The sequence below is a fragment of the Chaetodon auriga genome, chromosome 3 (genome assembly GCF_051107435.1).
Source record: "Chaetodon auriga isolate fChaAug3 chromosome 3, fChaAug3.hap1, whole genome shotgun sequence".
NCBI classification, from domain to species: Eukaryota; Metazoa; Chordata; class Actinopteri; order Chaetodontiformes; family Chaetodontidae; genus Chaetodon; species Chaetodon auriga.
In genome coordinates this window covers 24,796,481-24,816,288 of record NC_135076.1, presented here as the reverse complement: position 1 = coordinate 24,816,288, position 19,808 = coordinate 24,796,481, and the positions used below count along the sequence as shown (strand labels likewise).

The 19,808-nt window shown below is 42.8% G+C and overlaps 1 protein-coding gene across 1 annotated transcript; it reads right to left on the bottom strand.

Annotated features, from left to right (window-relative positions):
- Nucleotides 1-14,647: 14,647 nt before the first annotated feature.
- Nucleotides 14,648-19,619, bottom strand: LOC143318727 (histamine H3 receptor). The gene is made up of 3 exons (XM_076727194.1): nucleotides 19,063-19,619; nucleotides 18,413-18,579; nucleotides 14,648-16,503 (listed from the first exon to the last, which is right to left on the bottom strand). The coding sequence occupies exons 1-3, from the start codon at nucleotides 19,337-19,339 to the stop codon at nucleotides 15,646-15,648; spliced, it is 1,302 nt and encodes a 433-aa protein (XP_076583309.1). The 5' UTR covers nucleotides 19,340-19,619; the 3' UTR covers nucleotides 14,648-15,645.
- Between the last annotated feature and the right edge of the window lie 189 nt (nucleotides 19,620-19,808).

Sequence of the window (19,808 nt, the reverse complement as noted above, 5' to 3'; positions counted from 1 at the left end):
GGAGAGAGCTGGCCTTCTTATCCAGTCGCAAAATTACATATTTAGTTATTTCCTGAAAAAAAATCCCAGAATCCATCTCCACCCACCCCTCTGTGGCTCACCTGCAGCTGCTTTCGGACCTTTGCTTTGTTTTCCTGCCTGTTTTTGGATTTGCGTGCTCCCTGTCCCAGTCCCCTGGACTTGTTAGTCTGTTTGGATGTCATTCTCTGGTTTTGGCCCCTGCCTCCCTCGCCATGCTGTAAGCTCTGTACCTTTACTTGTATGAATAATCCACTGAAGTGGTTCAGCTCTGGGTCTCTCTCTTGTTCACTGTTAATCAGCTTGCACAAGTGTGAGATTCTGTTTTTAATTTTGGAAATGCATTTCCAAATAAATCCTAATTTACATTTTAAGTAACACATGATGTTAAAAAAATGGATGTGCTCTTCATGCCATGAAACAGATTTAACATTTAAACTTAGATCATTTAGGATTACTTAACATAAAAACACATACAGTTGATTGACAAGCATCATCAGGACAGTCACTTAAATTTGCTCCTTACAATAAGGATAACTAATAAGTGGAGGAGTCTCATATCCTGATGGAAGAAGCTACTCAGTAGTCTTGTGGTTTGGCGGCAGATACTTCTGTATCGCTCGTCAGCAGGGTGAACAGGATGTTTTCTATTGCTCCACTGTAAAAGTTAACATGAACGTGGGACAGGAGTTTTTCCTGCTTAAGTTTCCTCAAGAAATGCAGTCGTTTCTGAGCTTTCTTAGACAGAATGGAGACGTGTGATGTCCATGACAGGTTCTCTGTGACGCTCATTCCCAGGAACCCAACGCTGTTCACCTGCTCCACCTCAGCTCCACTGATACAGACAGATAGGTGTGTGTGTGTGTGTGTGTGTTTGCCTCCTTTTTTCTAAGATCAACAATCAGCTTCTTGGATTTGCTGATATCGAGCAGTAGGTTCTTCTCTGTGCACCACCCTGCATGATTGTGGATTTCCTGTCAATTTGAACCCTCATTGTTTGAAATCCAGCTGATGATGATGGCGTCATATGCAAACTTCACAACAAAGGTTTTCTGCATGTCTGGGATTGGAACAATGGATGTACAGTGTGAACAGGAGGGAGCTGGGCACACAGCCCTGGGGGCTCCAGTGTTGAGCACTAGAGTGGAGGAGGTGTGACTGTCAATCAGAACTGTCTGGGGTGTGTGAGGAAGTCCAATATCCAGTTGCAGAGTGATCATTTTGACAGTCACTTTCATGGGGGAGATTGTGTTGAAAGCTGAGCTGAAGTCAATAAACAGCATTTTGATGTAGGTGCTGTCATTTTCATGGTGTGTGAAGACTGGAGGGCAGCGCAGATGGCATCCTCAGTGGATGATAAAAACTTTTCTGTATCTGTTGTCACATTGACGGGTTTGATTGGGCTGTTTACTGTCTTTAAGCTCCTGTGCTGTAAAGCTAATTTTAATGATTGTTCAGATTTACAAGTAAGACACATGAAATGCGGACAGCGGACGGTTTCTACAGGGAATCCCACGCTGCACTCATGAGGTGGACAAAGTCAGTCTGCACCTAGAAAGAACAGCATTTGTTAAAGAGCTGCAGTGCAGGTTCATCACACAGATGCAAACAGTTCGTGCCATTATTCATTTTGTTTAGCCTCCTGTGCACAGTGCAGAAGCACTTTTCACAAACACATTATAATGTCAAATGAAGATGGTGAAAGCCCATTTAATCACTCCACCTACCCACCTGACTCTTCATGTGTGTTCACATCATCTGCAGCCTCTCTGGTTTAGTTTGTATGCTGGTGAGTGCATTGTTTGCAGTGGAGTGTTAACATATTACGTTACCCGCCAGCTGGATTCACGGGATCACACGAAATCACGCGAGCCAAGAATGCCTCGTGCCAGGTGTCTCTATCTGATCTGTACACCCTGCCTGATCAGTACTGCACATGTGCGTAGGCCGGGTCCTGAAGCCTGACCAATGGCTTATTCTAAATCTAACTTTTGCCCAAACAATCATGTTCTAGGGCTGCATTTCCAAACATGCAGTTTCCAATACAGATTAGGCAGTGACACCAAGCTTCAACTGATGTGTTTTGGCCGAACCACAATGGTTCAGCCCAACAGGATCCTGTGACGAACTACTTGCAGGTGGAGTGTGCTTTAGGTGTGAAGACAACAGTAGAAGCTACCGTCTGTTTAAAAACAATGGCAGCTTCTAAAGAGATTAGCGTAAATGCTCCTAAAACATCAGTCACATCAGATTTGTATTCTGTCCTCTGTTGATCTGATTGGTTGAGGTTAGCCCCTGATAGATGGTTCCTCCAGTCACCTGCCAGGTGTATTTTCGAACTGCCTGCCCCTTTTCTGAATAGTTCCAAGAGTGATTTTGATGGTTCTGTGTAACAAACCACCTAGTGAGTCAAGTTCCTTAACATACAGAGTACGGTAGATTTCAAAAACCACGATGTTGGGAGGGCAGCATGTGGCCCCTCTCCAAGCTTTCAGCATTTTTACATAGAGAGTCCCTTTGCTTCTTGAAGGTTTGCTGTGTTAAGATAAATGGGAGTAAATGTGACTAAAGAAGGCTTGGACAGCACACCTGCATGCATGTCAGCAGAAGAAAAATAGACCTCGCTCACTGTGGATATTCACCTGGTGGAAAAGCGTAGGTGTAATCAATAACGTTAATGATGACTGCTGCATTTAGGTGCCCCAGTTCACTGAGTCTGTGAGCCAGCATGCAATTATTAATGTTATTAGCTGCACCCGTGTTTCACAAATCAAAATGTCATCCATGAAGCAGGTGTACAGGAACACCTGTACGCTGTAATACGACGCCGTGCTCCAACACTGCAGTAAATACTACCTTAATTAAAATGTTGTTGTTGTTGAGGCTACTGTCAGTCTGTTAGTGGTATGTTTTGAGGTTACCCTTTGAGGTGACGCTAAATTGGATTATACTGGGTTATATTTAAATGAGCTCACAGCTCTATTTATGACAGGACTGTTGTAATTCTATTATACTGTTCATGTGCTGCTATTTTTTGTTCACTCTGTGCATCTTAACAGGACTGTTAGGAAGCAGGGTTTGTTACTTTCTTTGTTTTTCACTGTTTTGATGCCATGTGGGCTTTTCTCTGGGTTCAGTGTCTTCCTCCAGTGTGGCAGTGGAGGTGTGGCCAGGTAGGGCAGCGGGGCAGCCGGCGCACCTGAAACCTTTCAGCTCATCATCCCCTCCTCCATTTAAGAGGCATGCCGGAGAAGCTCTGGTGCCAGTTTGTTGTGCTCATCAGCTTGGTAACATGTCTTGCCTTGGCCTTTGGATCTCTTAGTGTTTGTTCTTCGTGCCTCCTTTGAACTGTCTTTCCTCTAGATTAATTCTGTGCTCTTCTCGTGTTTCATCTTCTCCTGCTGTGCTTGAGAGACAAGAACTGTTTGTTACAACTGCTGCCACCTGCTTAGTTCAACTTTTGGTTACAGGTCTCCCTCAGTTAAAACTTTTATTTTTTAACTTTTATTTTCATACCCAGTCATTATACTATCACCTGTTACCAATCAACCTGTTTACCTGTGGAATGTTCCAAACAGGTGTTTTTGGGGCGTTCCACATCTTTCCCAGCCTTCAGCTGCTCCTGTCTCAACTTGTTTGAAACTTGCATCAAATTTGGAATAAACATGTTTAAAAAGTCTAAGCTTATTCAGTATAAGTGAAAAAGGATTAGCAAAATGATCACGTTCTGTTTCACTTCTATCTTGACTTCTTGGAGTCAGGGTTGTATTTTTATGTGATGTCTCAAATCCTGAGTGGACGGCCTCTGTTGAAATGGGTCACCGTTATTAAACATACTTCTGATGGCCGGGCAGGATGTGGGCCACACAAGAGAGGAAGCAAGAAACTGGAACACAGGAGCTTCAAAGGTAAAAGCAAAAAGCTGCATATCATTAAGTTTAAAAAGCACTCAGAGAGTGAAGGGCTGCTGAATCCTCTAAATTTGTTATTGAAATTAAGACAACCTTTACATCTGTATTAAATATACATAAAGATGCCACAAAGATACCAGCACTACTGTTGTTTTTCTGAAATACCTTCATCCTGGTTTTGCACAAGGATGACTAGCTCAAATGACCAGTTACAGCCATTTAAAATCACATTACTGGAGTACCACGTTATAGTTTCTTTGTACACTAAATCTGATTGCATTTGCACAATTCATTAAGGATTTATGACATCGTATGCCAAGTAGTCCATGCCCACATGGAATTGGCAGGTACAGGAAAACTGCACAAAAAACATCTGGGAGCATTATATATCAAACAAAATGAGGTTTGGATGAAATTTGTGTTAAATTGAGCAAATTATTCAAAAGAGATGGAAAGAAAAGGAATAAAAGCTTTTAGTTTCAACACCTTAAAGTTCAGCATACTCAAATTTGGCCACATGGTGGCGCTGTCCACAGTAAAAACTGCCCTGGCCCTTTGCCTAACCTCCCATAAAATGTCACTGACGTCTGTTGAGTGGAGGCCTCACCTGCGCAGAGGTAATTAAGCTGTTATGTGTGTCAGACCTGCTGTGGCCTCCCCTGCAGAGACCTACGTTTGAGTTGGATGTTTTACATAATGAATTTCACTTTTGAATTGTTGTTTCTGAAACTCAAAGCAGCCTCATTTTCTGTTTGTTACAGGAATCAAGCAGCTGACAAGAACTGGCTTCTCTTATAATGAACCCAGCGGTGGTCTCGTGATGAAGAGCCCTGATTGTGCTTGAATCAGTTTTACAGGTGGCAAAAATTCATTCATATGATTTTTAGATTTAATTAACAGGATCTCTTGAAACTTCCCTCGTCCACACACAAACAGCGTTTCTTGTCACTAAAACAGGGATTTTTTTAAAAGCATTGCATCTTTCAGAACTCTGGTTTCTGTGTATCTGTGTGCAAAACTTAATTTGGGAATTTGGGAAATGATGAGATCATCACCTCAGTGCACGCATGCACACTGTTGGTTTGTGTAATGAGCACACACCTGAAACAACATGGCGGACTACCAGACAGTTTGTGTTTGGATTAGCACTGCTACGTCCAATTTAATTTAATTTTCTGCAGTTTTGGATCATTTTATTTAAACAGAATAAACTCACTGCTCATACTCACAATGTTCTTTTCTGGAGTTTGACGTACTGTTGACGTGGGTCTAGCATGCCTGTTTGAGGGTTTGGGGCCTTTTTTGAGTTCCTGTGTGCGAATATTTAGTAAAATGAAATTCATGTGGACAGAATTTATGTTCATTTATCTGTAGGCCTGTATGTGTAGACAGGCTTCTTGGTCAGCTGTAATCTGACTGGGCGTGCTGTGAAAGGCCAATAACAAACAGGCTAAAGGTTGAATGGTTACATTATGCTGCCAAATCACTCCTCCCTCCACAGGAAGACGAATGATTTCCACTGGCACGAAGTGACTCTGGCACTGAGCGTCAATGCTTCAGTGACCCAGCGTGGTGTTCTAACTCTCTGACATACTGTGGGCTTTCTCCTTTCATAGACATTGTTGTGGTACTTTCATGTCATGTTGAAGTGGCTGAATTAAAGGCGTTTGAATATGGTCTGTTTCATAGCTCTACTTAATTTAAAGTCTACTTCGTGCCCTCTCTGTCAGAATCCAAGATAAATGACTGTCTTCGGCTCACGCCCTGCAGGATAACGCCACCGAGATGTAACGATGATGGAAATACTGCTGCAATGCAGAGCAAAATGGGTATCATCTATCTAAACACATCAGCAGCTCGTGGAGGGCAGGAGAAAAGATATTATAAGACATGAAGGCTGTGTCTATTTTATCTATTTATTTTGCCTTAAAGGCACTGTGGTTCACCCCTGCAGGATAACGTGTCCCTGGTTTGTACCTTGGTTGAGTAGATCATGTGTGGATCTCCTGTGACAGGACGCCACACACTGCAGGAGGATATGAAAAGGCAGATTGCTTGCACTTTGATCAGGCCTGATTTTTATCACAGCCACCAAGCCAATGCTCTCTGTCTGATGTTCCTCCCGAGTAATAAACCAATTTGGTCATGACCCAGTTATTTGTTCTGTGTGTCACAGTAGCACTTTGTTCACTTTAACCTCTATATGTTTGGGGCATTTTGATTGGATGTTGGCACCGGCAGCCTTATCCTTATAAACCTCAGAGCTGTCTGAGGATACCAGTCACTGCACGGGGGAGTACAAATGAAGGTGGAGGCGGAGCAGCTCGTGAAAAAACACAGCCACTAAGCATTTGCAAATTGTGTGAAAATCATTTGAGGATTCATAAGGTCGTTCAGTTCTTCCTCAAAAGTTTTTTTTGTGTGTGTGTGTGTGTGTGTGTGTGTGTGTGTGTGCGTTCACCTCCTCAGGCATCACATTCACTGAGTCAGACAAAAGCAAAGAGGTGTTGCTCTCCCGAAGGCGTTTAAAGACTTGCGGTAAAGATGCAGGGAGGTTTGTGATGTTTAAAGAAGCTGCACTGTCAGAGCTGGACCGTGGAGTCTTCACGCCTATGAGACCATTAAAAGAAGGTGGGTGAAAGCTGACAGGGGGAGGATTAGCCTCTGAAATGAAACTAGTTTATGCACAAGGCTCAGTGAACAATTTAATTATATTTCCAGTCTTTTGTAAATAAGCCTAGTTGGTTCACATGCTATAAGTTTTAGAGCTCCTGGAGGCGATACCGTGCTGGTCTCAGCATACTGCAGAGGCCCCAGGCGAGGACTCGTGGATGGAGGACTGAGATACAAACCAGAATGTGAAAAATCGGCTTCCCTGTGAGCTGGAGGATGGTGACATTATCATGACTGAAAATAGAAAAGGTCAAACTGATATTGTAATAGTTTCCCTAGCTTGGACGCGAAGACTGATTTAACACACATTCAAGACAACATAAGTCTCGAGAACCGGGAGACATAAAGTCGTTTCAAATCCCCGGCCCGATGTTGTTTGTGCCCGAATGTGGGGGATAAACACCCATCGATATTGCAATATGCTCTTTGCTGATAAAATGTTTGCCCACACACCGAACAGCAACATTTATGCCTCGACTAGCTGGCTCTGGAATCAATACAGTCCCTTGAGGAACGGTGCTTTTCTTCTTCGTGCCATTCTAAATGTTTTTTGACATTTTTTCTCCTTTGAAGACTACCTGCGCCGGGGCTCCCACGTTCCAGCTTGTGGCAGATGTTATATCAGCGAGAAGCATCCGCTCGCTCAGCTGGTTCCCTCATTTCAATTACAACACACGACTCGGAGCAGAGATTTACTGTATCTCTACAGGCCTCACTGTGTGGCGAACACGCTGTGCTCGCTGTGCCGCTTCATACTAAGAAACAAGTAACAAAGAAGTGAAGTCACAGTGGGTCGTGTCTGTGAGAAATCAGGAGTGTTTGTGTAAGATGTTGTGGCTGCACTCTCTCAAGAGTACAAGACTAGATGCTGTACCCTTTTTATTTATTTTTTTTGGATAGCAGTAGAGCACAGGGTATGTTTTTGGGGTCAGGCCGTCAGCGCTGCAGGAACACAAAGAAGCCGCTGCTGGTTATGCGATGCATTATTAAATTCTACCTGATATGAAGTCCCTGCAGATGTTGTGTGAGCACATGTGTGAAGGTGCAGGAAGCTGTGTGTCTCTCTGCTCTGTAAGCACTGCTGTGATGTTGAGCTGCGTGGTTATATACATTATATATTCATCCACATCAGTCGTCCGCAGAGGAGCTGAAAACACTGCATGTGTCCATCATGTCTGCCTCTTCTCTCTCTGAACTGCTGTACCCTTGAAACTCAGACTAACTTTATTTGGAAACATCTAAATTTTCATCAATTTTCGGCCTGATGTGCAGTAAATAAAGACGCTGCAGCCTCATTATGGCAGAAGTATTGTCACTGAAAGGTTTTTGTTTTGTTTTTTGTTTGTCAGTGGCAGACACTCGCACAGCAGTCAATATAGTCCAACTCACCAGTTTTTAATGATTTAAAAACAAGCTGTAGAGCAGAGCTTCAGGCTTCACTTCAGCTGACTGAAAGACAACTAAATCAGAGGGTTTAAAGGCTGTGAAATGAAAAATGAACCTCTGCGTTGTTTCTTGATTTAGAATAATTCTTTGAAGTGGCTGTAATTGATATTTTTACCATATTAATGAATCAAATGACAATATGTTATGTGGGAGGTATCACTTGTAGTGTTGAACATACTGATAATTATCACCTGAATCTGCGGCTCCCCTCGGCTTTACAGAGCTTTATAACGAGTTTCAGCTCGTTGTTAAGCTGCAAACAACGTTACTGCTTCGGTTCAGTCTCTTGGCTCTCATAGCGTGGGTGTCAGCTGCAGCAGGAAGCTGTTTACAGCCAAAAAGCTTTAAAAAAAAAAACACTGAACGCCACCTGCTCAGCACCAACACAACTCCAAATGAATGATAACATCGCTCCGTGAATGCAGGAGGTGCAAATAACAGTTGCTAACAATTTTGCTAATTTTCAATGATGCGAATTGGACAGAAAAGCTACAGTCGGCGCAGGCGTCCTCCACCTCAGTGTTTGGCTTCTCTGGATGGATGCGTCACCACCCGTCTGTGTATTCATGTCAGGCCAAAAACTTTTCTGTATACTCATCTGGATGAGGTGTTTGTTTGCTTTTGAGGCTGCTCTCTTCTGTGTGCTGAATTAATATGCAAAACGAGGTCAAAAGTAATCAGGCTACAAATAGAAAAGGGTCCCGTGACAGCATGAGTGAGTGACAAGTGGCACACGAGTGACAAGTGAATGTAGGCCACAGAGGTATCAGGTTGGTTTTAAGTGTCCTGAACCGTATTTTTTCCTGTACAGGAGAAAACGGCTAAGGCACTGAAAACCAACTTTTTTTTTTTTTTTAGAAATATGGATCCAGTTATTCATCATTTTTCTTACTAATTAGTTCCTTGAGTTTGTGATTGATCATTTCAAGCTCACATTGTTTTAAAATCTTTTTTGATGAGCGACAGTCGCAGCCATGGTGTGAATATTACACACAGTGTGCTGTTTATCGAGCCGCTAGTATTAATGTTGCTTCAAAACACATTTGTTATGATGATACATGAAAACAGTGGCTTAAAATGTGGCTCTAATGCTTGCAGAGCCTCGGGTCGATCCAGCTTCCATTTTCAGGAGACCTTGGACTTTAATTAGTCATGAATGTGATTATAATGATAAAATTACGATGCACTTTTCAAAATGTTTACAGTCACATTACACTGTAGAGTGATTAAAAGGGAGGACAAAGGTTAGCAGAAACAAGGTTAGCACCTGAACAAACACAATAATTACATAAGTGAAACAGCAGTGTAAGATAATAACATCTATTTTTAAAATTACCATAAATATGAATAAATGAAAGTGTGATATTTGCAGACTCTGCAGTGTTAGCAGTGGCACTGTAGGGAGCAGCAGACATATGGCTCAGGCAGCAATCAAGTGAAATACAAGCCTGTGCGTTCATACACTCGATGTGCTCTGTTTGAAAAATAACAGGTCGTCAAATCAAGATGTCAAACTGCATGTTTGTCGGTTGAGTGAAAAAAAAGAGAGAGACATACAACAAATCAATCGCACAGAAAAACAGTTTGTTTTTCTCTATACAGAGTTAAATTTGGTCTTGAATGGACAGACTGGAAGAAAATGCAATATTAATGCCACAGACACCAGCAGCCATGTTCTAGCATCAGCCTTTGTTTGTCAAACCCACTGCTTGGCAACCTGATCATACTGGTTGTATTATTATTCATGTATCTGTCGCCCCGGATGGTTCAGTCTAAATTTGGGGATGGGATCTCTCTGAAACTGCGAACAGAGAGCATTAGGGGCATTACATTAGAGGACTGGCTTGCTTGAGCTCTCAAATCAAAATTACCCATTAAACCTTATCTCCTGTAAATTGTCTCCTCACTGGAAAAATGACTTTTAATGAAGTGCAAAATCCCAGGTGTTGCAAACTGATAGAGCTAACAGGTGGAAAAGCTATTTTTTCAGGGGCTTAGTAATATTACTGGACATGGTATTGTCTTGGTGGATTGAGGCACATCTCAATAATGTGAAACTTGGTTGCTTTGCCCTTTAAAAGACCTATTTGATAGGTGACGCAGTAGTTGAAGTACTTTGAATTGCCTGAAACTTTCTTCCGCTGTGTTTCTTCGGGAAAGCACTCCAAAGAAACTGTGCACCACCGACGCTGCTAAAAGGAAACGTTTCGAGGACAAATAAAACTGTTTAAAAATCTCTCCAGGTATTTGTGGATATTTCATCTATCTTTAATTCCTTTAATGCATGTTTCCATGCCTCCTGTCATTCTTCATTTGGAGCAGGGGTTTGCCACACAAAGCAACGCTTTGACGAGCGATTTTGTGACAGGAACATGTAGTTCCCCTCTCTCCTGTCTAAAGGTTGGATGCTGAAAGCCTTTGTGGATGCAGTAACTTTTAAAGCCAAAGTTTGACTTTTTTATTAGCTTATTCAGCCTCCAGGAAAGGTCATCCTCCTGGAAATATTTCAATAATACTACATGAGCAACAACCAATCTGCATCAAATGTCATAACTGAAGGTCAGGGGACACCTATGCTCTGTCTCACAGATGCAACCACTGCAGCTCTTCATGCTTCTGTTAGTTTAGCCATGCTAGCTTACCTTGCGAGGCAGCTGGGTTTGCGAGAACACGAGATTGCATGAGATCACGCAAATCAAAAATGCATCGTTCCAGGCTTCCAGTTGCTTGTGGCTGAATCACAGTCTTTTGGACTAATCAGCGTCCTGTAAGGACCTGCTGGCAGCTATAGGCCTGGTTTAGATGTGACGACTTTGGGATAAGCGAGAAACATGAGAAGGGTGAACACCAAACATTATTTGATGTCAGTGGTTATAAAATTACAACTGCAGTTCATGACCTCTAAAAAATATTTCCAAGAAACTGTGTGAGAACCAGTGTCAGGGGAAAGATGGGTGGGCTGTTTCCTGTCTGTGTCCCTTCACTGGCCGTCACTCAGCCTGACACCACAGACAACCCTGCAGTTGAAGTGGAGGATGAGAAACACTGGTCTGCCGTTCAAGAGTTAAACAGAGACACACAACGCTGAAATTAAAGGACCAGCGTCTAAGAATTACAGCAAAATATGGCAGAAATGGAACATGTTGTAATCAGTGTATAATGACCTGAATATAGATTGAATTGTTGTGTTTTTGTTGCTTTGGAATGAGCTCTTTATATCTGCATTTCATGTTTTTGTCAGCCACTGTCAGTTCTCTTACACACTAGGAAATGGAGGGGGTGAGGCGATGTGCAACCTCACCACAAGGTGGCACTTAATCCTACACACTGGACCTTTAATGGTGGAAAAGTCGCGTTTGATTGATCTATTGTAGTGAGAGTCCTCTGTGGAGTATTTCTCTTCATGTTTAGGGCACGAGGGTTAATTATGAACTCTGGCAGAGAAGAATGTGATGTTTTTCTTGCGGGCTGACCTCACTGATGAGCTGCAGGAAGGTGGTTCCTACGTTCACTTCTGTTTTTCATCAAGTTTCTGAGGCTTTAGAAAACACACCTACATAAAAACCATTCATCTTTGCTGTGTGAATCCTGCTAAAGAGCTGATAACAGCATCATCAGTGGCTGCCAGGATGTGTCTTTGTTCATAACTCCTGCAGGCTCTGGTGTGGTAGAGTGTACAGTAGGAAATTAAATGTTAAATCAACTGCTTGCATTGTTCATATCCTGACTGAAATGATTTCTTTTTTTCATTTTCTCGGCCAAACCTTTCACAGTCTCAGCATTAATCTTCCCCTCAGCTGTAATACGCTGCCGGCCCACTCCAAAATAGCTCATTAATTGTGCCTCTGAATGTTGTGCCATCCTGTAGAGTAGCCCTAAAATGAAGAAAGCAAACAGTAGAACACGCTGCTTTCAAAAGCTTCTCCATTGAAACATTCTCAAGGGTTGTATTTCTTTTGTTTTCTCCAAATGACTTGTGTCTGCATGCGGCTTATCACCCTCCAAACACATGTCTCGTCCGGTGAGCAGCAGCTGCATTTGCACTCCCTGTAAGTGAATCCCTGTTGAACAATCATCATCTCAAAAAAGCCAGAGGTCTGTGTTTTCACTCTCCAGTCCTCGAGGATCGCGTTTTGCCCTGTGTTCACCAGATATTTGGTTCAATATCAATTATAATACTGTCGCCATATTTGTGTCCCAGAGCAATCTGCACGTTAAACGCACGGATGTGAACTGCTTCCAATTTTCTTTTTGAAAGGCTGTGAATATTGGTTCTTAGGTCTCCCATAGTGCACAGAAACAATGCCAATACTCACGCTGAGCAATTTGATTTCTATTTACAAGTCCACCTGCGCCTCTGCACAGGTCACCTAAACCACAGTCTATTCATCTCATCCTCGGCTAACCTTTTAAGAAATGCCTCCAAATTGACTTTGTCAGCGCTTTGGGTGGGGCGGGGTGGGGACAGCCAGTACTCCTCCGCTCTTCTTCCATTCTAACAGATGGATTTTAAGGGAACACGTCTGACAGTCGTGTCTCACATCTTCTGGATCTGTTTAGGGAAAGCTTTGTCACTTTTCAGCTGTGGTTTTACAGGCTCGCCAACAGCAACCGCTGCCTTTAAACCACTATCGTTAAATGGGGTCAGTGAGAGAACAACGCCACCGCATAGACCGCAAAATCTATTTATCCTCAAGAGCTCTCACCACTGCAGATGACAAAAAAAAAAAAATCTTTTGCATCTCAACAGCCACTTAATGTGGTGTGCTGTACTCACAGTCAGGAGGGGAGAAGGGAAATCTGATGTCCAAACTTTAACTGAGATGTTGCTGGCTATTAATAGACAGAAGGAAATGGATGCTTTGAAAGACTCTGAACTTGACATCTAAACAATCTACACACACTGGGTGCTTTTATATTGCTGTTTCTTTCAGAGTTTTCATTACTTGACTTTCAGGACATAATGTTGAAGATCATCGGCTGGAGGAGGGCCAAATAAAAGCTACAATCATCCAGTCAGTTTGACTTCCCTCTCAGCACCATGGATCTGTCATACAGTATCCCATGGTTCAACAACCTCCAAGGATTTGTTCTTTTGTCTCAAATACAACATACCACTTAATTCCCACAGGGCAGAGTGCTACTGTTGTTTCCCGGTGGTCTTAAATCCCTAAGGAGGCTTTTCCGGACATATTTTGTTTCTGCTCATCTGTGCTGGAAATATGTTAACAAAGGTCAAAGCCCTGCAGTTCTGTCACGCCTGACACTTATCTTGTACTTGTTATCAGATAATAAAAGCTTGACGACATTCTTCAGAATAATAACTCCATACTTTCATGCAGTGTTGAGTCTTTTTGTGAAGACTCATCACTCGGGAACTTTTTTTTTAAAGCAACATCAGCTGCACTCACACAGCACAACAAGATTTCCTGCACCCACTCATGCATGAACCAATTCATCTCAGTCTATAGCACTACAAACCTGTCATCTCTCAAAGCTACGGAAGACCATTTCCGCCAATGTGATAAAAAATATATATCCTGTAAGCCATTAAACAGTGAAACTTTCTCAAAATAATGAGTTACATTCTAACTATAATGACTTAGTGTTTCAAAACAGTGACTTAGCATCTCAAAATAATGCCCTGGTATTGCAAAATGACGACTTCAGTATCTCAAAACAATGACTTAGTATGTCAAAATGATGACATAGTATTGCAAAATAATAAGTTACAATCTCAAAACAGTGACTAAGTATTTCAAAAATAATGATTTAGTATCTCAGAATAATAACAGTATTGGAAAATAGTGGCTTAAGTATCTCAGAACAATGACTTAATATCTCAAAACAATGACTTAGCATAACTTAATATTGAAAATAAAGACAAATGTTCTCATAATAAAGACTTCATATTTCAAAATTATGACTTACATATCTCATAATAATGACTTAGTGTCTTAAAGTAATGAGAAACTTTCACAAAATAAAGACAGACTTTTGAGATTCTTAGTCATTATTTTGCAAAAGTAGCTCAAATTGTTGTTTTGAGAACGTTTCTCATCATAATACAGGACCTTATTTTCCATCACATTGGTGGAAATGACCTTCCATACAAAACACTGCAGTTCGATATTTTGGAAATGCAAATTTGACTGCTGGACTGTTTATGTTGACCATATTTGTTTGCCACAAACAAGCCAGCGTACCGACTGGTCGTGCAGACGTTAGCTAACAAGATAGCCGAGCTTGTGTGAATGTGTGTGTGTGTTTATGTTCAGCTCAGCCTCTGATGCAGAAACACAGACTTCACTTCTTTTTATTATTCCCCTCCAGTCTCTCTCCTTTTATCTCTTGTCATATGTTTATGAAGTTGTTTTAAAACCTTGGGAAGGGCACAGATTTTTGTGTGGTTGCATCTTTGCCTGTCTGAATGTACCTTTAGAGGTGCTGTCAGGTAGATTTTGTGACCTTCAGACAGAACAAAGCAAAGCAGTAGCTGGTGCGTATAAGCCTATACTTCCCAAAAAAGTCAAACTAGTCCTTCCACACTCCCTGTGTTTCAAATTTGATCAATAACATGTACAGTTAAGAAGCCTGTAGGCAGTTTTCTTTTTATTCTTTCTTTGGCTACTGACACCGACACACATTCATAGCCAAAATACAAAGTACTCAAGTATTTTGGGTGGTATAAACCAGTCAAGTCTTTGAATAAATACTGCACTTAAAGAGCACAACCATCTAGCTTGGCATAGATATTATAGTACAAAAGTTTTAATGCTGCTCTCATCTTATAGTGCTGTACATTTGTAACATCAACAAGAACATTGTAGATTCAGTGTTGGCACATAACAGCTGATTCCTCCAGCCCCGAGCCCACCTCTCAGTAAAATAAAATAAAACATCAGTGTGGTAAATGTTCACTCAGAAGTCCATAAACCAATACAAGTTATTCTCCTCTTTTCAGGCGCTTTGAACTTTGATGACGCCACATTTGTCGTCTTATTGCTGCATGATGAAAACCTTGAATTTGTACCTTTCTGAAGGGTTAGGCAAATGAGTTGAAAGGTTTTCTCGACACAGCAGGCCTCTGAAAAACTGCATGTGGGCTGACGCTGACACCATATTTTAACAACTTGTTGTGCTGTAGATTTAATATCTCAGGCCAAAAAAATATCACCAAATTCTATCTCAGCTGAGTGGCGAGAGAGGCTAAATCACATCACTCCGTCCTGTCCTACTTAGAGAGATTGTCTGTGAAGGTTAGCATATGTTTTGAAATTAAGATGTGCACCATTTGAAAAATGTGACATTGGCTCTCAGGGGCGCTTTAATCAAGGGTAATTATATCTGCTTTTAAAGTCCACTGCTTTACTCTGTCATTAAGTATATTACAACAGTTTTTTCTTACACATTTTTCATGACAAGTGTTATGAATTGTCGTATTGCTGTCAGATGTGCTGTGACAATCCTGCACAACTCGCTTTGATGCAAACAACTCTTCTTTTTGATGGAAGAACAGTATAAGAACAGATATTTTTTACAGTGTTTCACCTACAACAATTAGTGCATGCCTAAAGCATAGAAGTGCAATTGATATCTAACACGACTGAGCCTCAATCTGAGGCTGGACTGATTGTCTTTTAGGACACAGTATCTTTGAGAAGGCCCTTCGAAAGCTGCTGTGGCACAGAGGGTACAAGAACGGGTTGATGGCAGAGTTCAACCACAGAAGCCAGAATGTAGTCTCGTACCAGTGGTTTGCCACACAAGCACCGCTACAGGCAGCACGAATAATCATTATTAGAGTGTAAGGAGCCCAGCAAATCCCAAAAATGCAGACAATGATGGCTAAAGATTTGGCGATCTTTTTGTCTCGTGATAGACGAGATCCCTGTGTCCTCCGGCCAGGCGCAGTGCAGGAGGCCGTGTGCTGACACAGCCTGGAGTTCTTTCTGCTAGGAGAGAACTTCTCCCTCTGCATGAAGATCTGACTGGTGTTAGGGTCCCCGCTGGAGGACGGGGACAGGACGTCGTCATCCTCGATGACCGCAGAGATGGCAGTTGGCTCGCTGGACGACACCTTCCGAGTCTTAACAAAAAACACTGACCAGCTTTTTCCATCTCTGTGCTTCTTACTGATCGTCCGCGGCTTGGCGTCGTCCTCGGCGAAGGCGCCTCCGTTCTTGTTCCTGCGATAGATGTTCATGTAAATGCTGAAGTTGAAGAAGGCCACAGACACAAACGGGGTGAAGAACTCAAAGGTAGAGGCGCTGAGCAGGAAGTACCAGGTGAAGTAAAACTCGGCGTAGCACTCGTGAGCCGGGACGATGCTCCGGCCCACGATCGTCTCCCAGAAGATGATGGCGGGGCCGTAGAGGAGGAAGGCCAGCACCCACACTGCCACCATCTTGAACACAGCCCGGTGGGTCATATTTCGCTGTGCTCTGTATTTAACCTGTATCAAAAGAGAAGCACATGTGCGGCTCACAGTGATGCAAAATAACAGTGTTTGTTACATCTCAAGTTGCCGCAGCTGCTCGCATACAATCAGGCTGACAAACGCACTTGCTTGTGCTCGGAGTGCCTTGTTCAAATGAAGCCGTGTTTGTATTGTGCTGCCTCACAGCAGCAGAGAGATGCCGTAAATAAAACCCACTCATGAGGCCCTTATTCCGCGGTGTGTCACTGAAGCCAAAGAGAGGAGGGGAATGTCGGGCTAAGAGTCGCATTCAATGATACAACACAAGAGTGTGAAAGAGACATCTGGTTCCTCCTGATCCACTCCTCCCTCGTCCAGACTCCATCATTTAGCAGGGCTGCGTTATCGCTCCCTCTTCCACTGCTGTCGTTTTTTATCTTTCCTTGGCCTTACACCATCAGATGTCGCTCTGCGGTGGCAACAGCTGGTACGTCACTGCGACCGCGGTCAAAGAGAAACTTAAATTCACTTCTCTGAGTCAATAAATGATGAAATTGAGCTACTTGATGGTGCTAATAACTGAGCGTGGCTCTAGTACGAATGGTAATTAGAAAAGCCAAAGACTCAATATTTCCATCATAAAATGGAGAAATACTGCTCTCTAAGAAGTGAAAGTGAATAAATAAATAAGATTTCATACTAAGCTGAGGTCAAACCATCAACCACAAGCAAAGAGGTGTCAGTAACATGCACTGCTTAGTAAGCAGGTAAATAATTTTTCTATAAATGTGGCGTCTACCAAATCTAATTAATTAAAAGTAGCACAAGCAGCAGGACCATCCAAATGATCCACTCAGTTTGCTGATCAAGCAGAGATCCACATGCTGTCTGGGAGATCACAAGATTTAATTTTGAAAGGAAATTTTATAATTGATGACCAATACTGGCCAAGGTTACATCAGGTTTTACACAGATGACGCCGACAGGAGCAATCAGTATCTGCCTGTTTCTGCTGTGGTTAAACCCCCTTTAAAAGGCCCACTCCAGGTATTCAGTACTGCACTTCACGTACAGCTGGACAAAATCAAAGCAGCACAGCGTGATATCCTGGAGTTTAGTCTCAACTCTGATCTCAATTCTACATCCTACATTTCCCATAATGCAGCTCAGTACCATGTTTCTTTCATAGACTGCATAAAACATGGAAGTAGCTCAGTGACGACGCTTGACTCCACCGAACCCCCGGGTAATCCAAAAAATGGGCAAAGACAGGACGGGCCAAAAATTTAGACATGATGCTCAGGTTCGGTCATGTCGGCTGGGCTAGCTTACATGACACGGTGCTTTTGTGGTCTTCTGGTGAAAATCCGGGCAGAGAAAATAAGCAAGGAAATCACATGGAGGCATTTGGATTTAGTCACCAGTGCAGATAATAACGAAGCAGCTGCATTATGCAAAAAGTAAGACGTGCGGGGCTCTGATGAGGCATGATAGGAAGTAGACCAGGAAGACAGAGGGTGGAGAGCGCAGGCTGAAGAACCGCATGACAGGGTAATAAAAACAGAGCTTCAGCTTGCATTAACTGCACCGAGCTCGGGTCGTGTTCAGGTTGGGCTCGGTCACTACTCGCTCAGACTCCACAGAAAATGCAACCTGAGCCACACCGTAACACAGACTGCTGATGTTTAAAGTTAACCTATTTACCCACCAAATTAACCAGACAACCCACGCTCTGTGTTCAAATTGATTGGACAAAATTATAGATTAAAGCCAGACAGCATTGTACAGGAATAACACTGTGAATGCCAATGACTTCTCCCTGCAGTGGAAAATGCCCCACAGCCTGACACATTTTGGAATTGCCTGTGGTAGTGTGTCACTTGTGTGTGTGTGTGTGTGTGTGTGTGTGTGTGTGTTAATGAGCACCTCCACAGCATGTACTTACTGCTCTTGTGACTGACAGGAAGCGGTCATAACTAATGAGGACAATGTTGAAGACTGAGGCGGTGCAGAGCAGGTAGTCCATGATCAGCCACACCTTGCAGAGACCTTTACCCAGCATCCACCGGCCTGTCAGATTGTACGGGATGTACGCCGGGATGCAGAAGGCACCTGGAACAGCCACACACACACACACACACACACACACACACACACACACACTGCCAATGCTGTATTAACATTCACACCTCTCCTGACAGTCTGGAGGTAAGACCCATTGCATGTGGCAATCAAATGACTGGTGACTGGTTGTCACCAACACAAACCCCTGCAGACATGATCATTGCTGCAGATAAGAGCAGCACAATGAGAGGGGTGTGAATGCATTGGACAAAAAGGGATGCAAATATACACAGCACTCCATGGTAATGGTACACGTGAATGAAGCAGAAAGGACGGTAAGGTCACCATAAAGTCGCCATTGAACACTGGTGACACACTATAATTAGACTGTAGGGAAATTACTATGTGTTTGCGGCACGCAACAAGAGCCTTTTATTGGTGTTTCATTCACAGGGAGGAACAAAAGACCTGAAAGAGCCGAATTTAAGCGAACAGGAGAGACACGGAGGAGAAGAAGAGGCTCCAACTCACCCACGAGAAAATCTGATATAGCAAGGTTCAGGAAGAAGTAGTTGCTTTGATTTCTGAGGGTTTTATCCACAATAAAAGCCATGATGACCAGCGCGTTTCCTGCCACCACAACGACAACCAGAGTCACCATGAGCACCGATAAGATCACCGCCAGGTAGCCCGGGAGGACGGTCCCAGCCTCAGACACCGCAGGAGTCAAGTTGCCGCTGGAGTTGGACTCCAGAATATGCGCGCCCATAGTTAATTTAAAGCCAAAATCATTGTAGACCTTTTTCATTTCACGCACTGGAACAACGAACAAGAGCAATTAGGCGCCCACACGTTCCGCTCCACTTTAGCCAGGAGTCAAACATGACTGCGGACCTGTGACTTAAAGAAAATACTTTTCCCAAATCTTCCATTTTCCCCAGCGGAGCTCTGTGATTAGGAGAGGCACAAGTTTAAATGAAAGCTTGATTTTTTTTTTTATTATTATTATCATAGGCTAATCATAGTAGATCCGTTGGGTGCTCTCTCCGCTCTCGGATCAGCTGATTCATTAACAGTGCTGGATGTGCGGCTGCCGCGGAGCGCTCAGTTGCTTTTGTTACCGATGTCAAGACTGCCCGAGTGGAAAATAAGTGCTATATCCGGTCATATTTTCAAAATAAGCGTATTACTGCAACGGTTTTGAGGACAGTGGAGGCCATACTAATTTTAGAATCTGCATTTTTTGAGCAATTTAAATGTGTTGAATTACAGTGATT

Bases quoted from the DNA above. Each gene is read 5' to 3' on its own strand.
- LOC143318727 (XM_076727194.1), bottom strand. From the start codon at position 19,339: ATGAAAAAGGTCTACAATGATTTTGGCTTTAAATTAACTATGGGCGCG. The intron at 18,580-19,062 runs GTGAGTTGGAGC...TGGCTGTTCCAG, and splicing joins TATATCAGATTTTCTCGTGG to GTGCCTTCTGCATCCCGGCG. The intron at 16,504-18,412 runs GTAAGTACATGC...CTTTTGATACAG, and splicing joins TCCTGTCAGTCACAAGAGCA to GTTAAATACAGAGCACAGCG.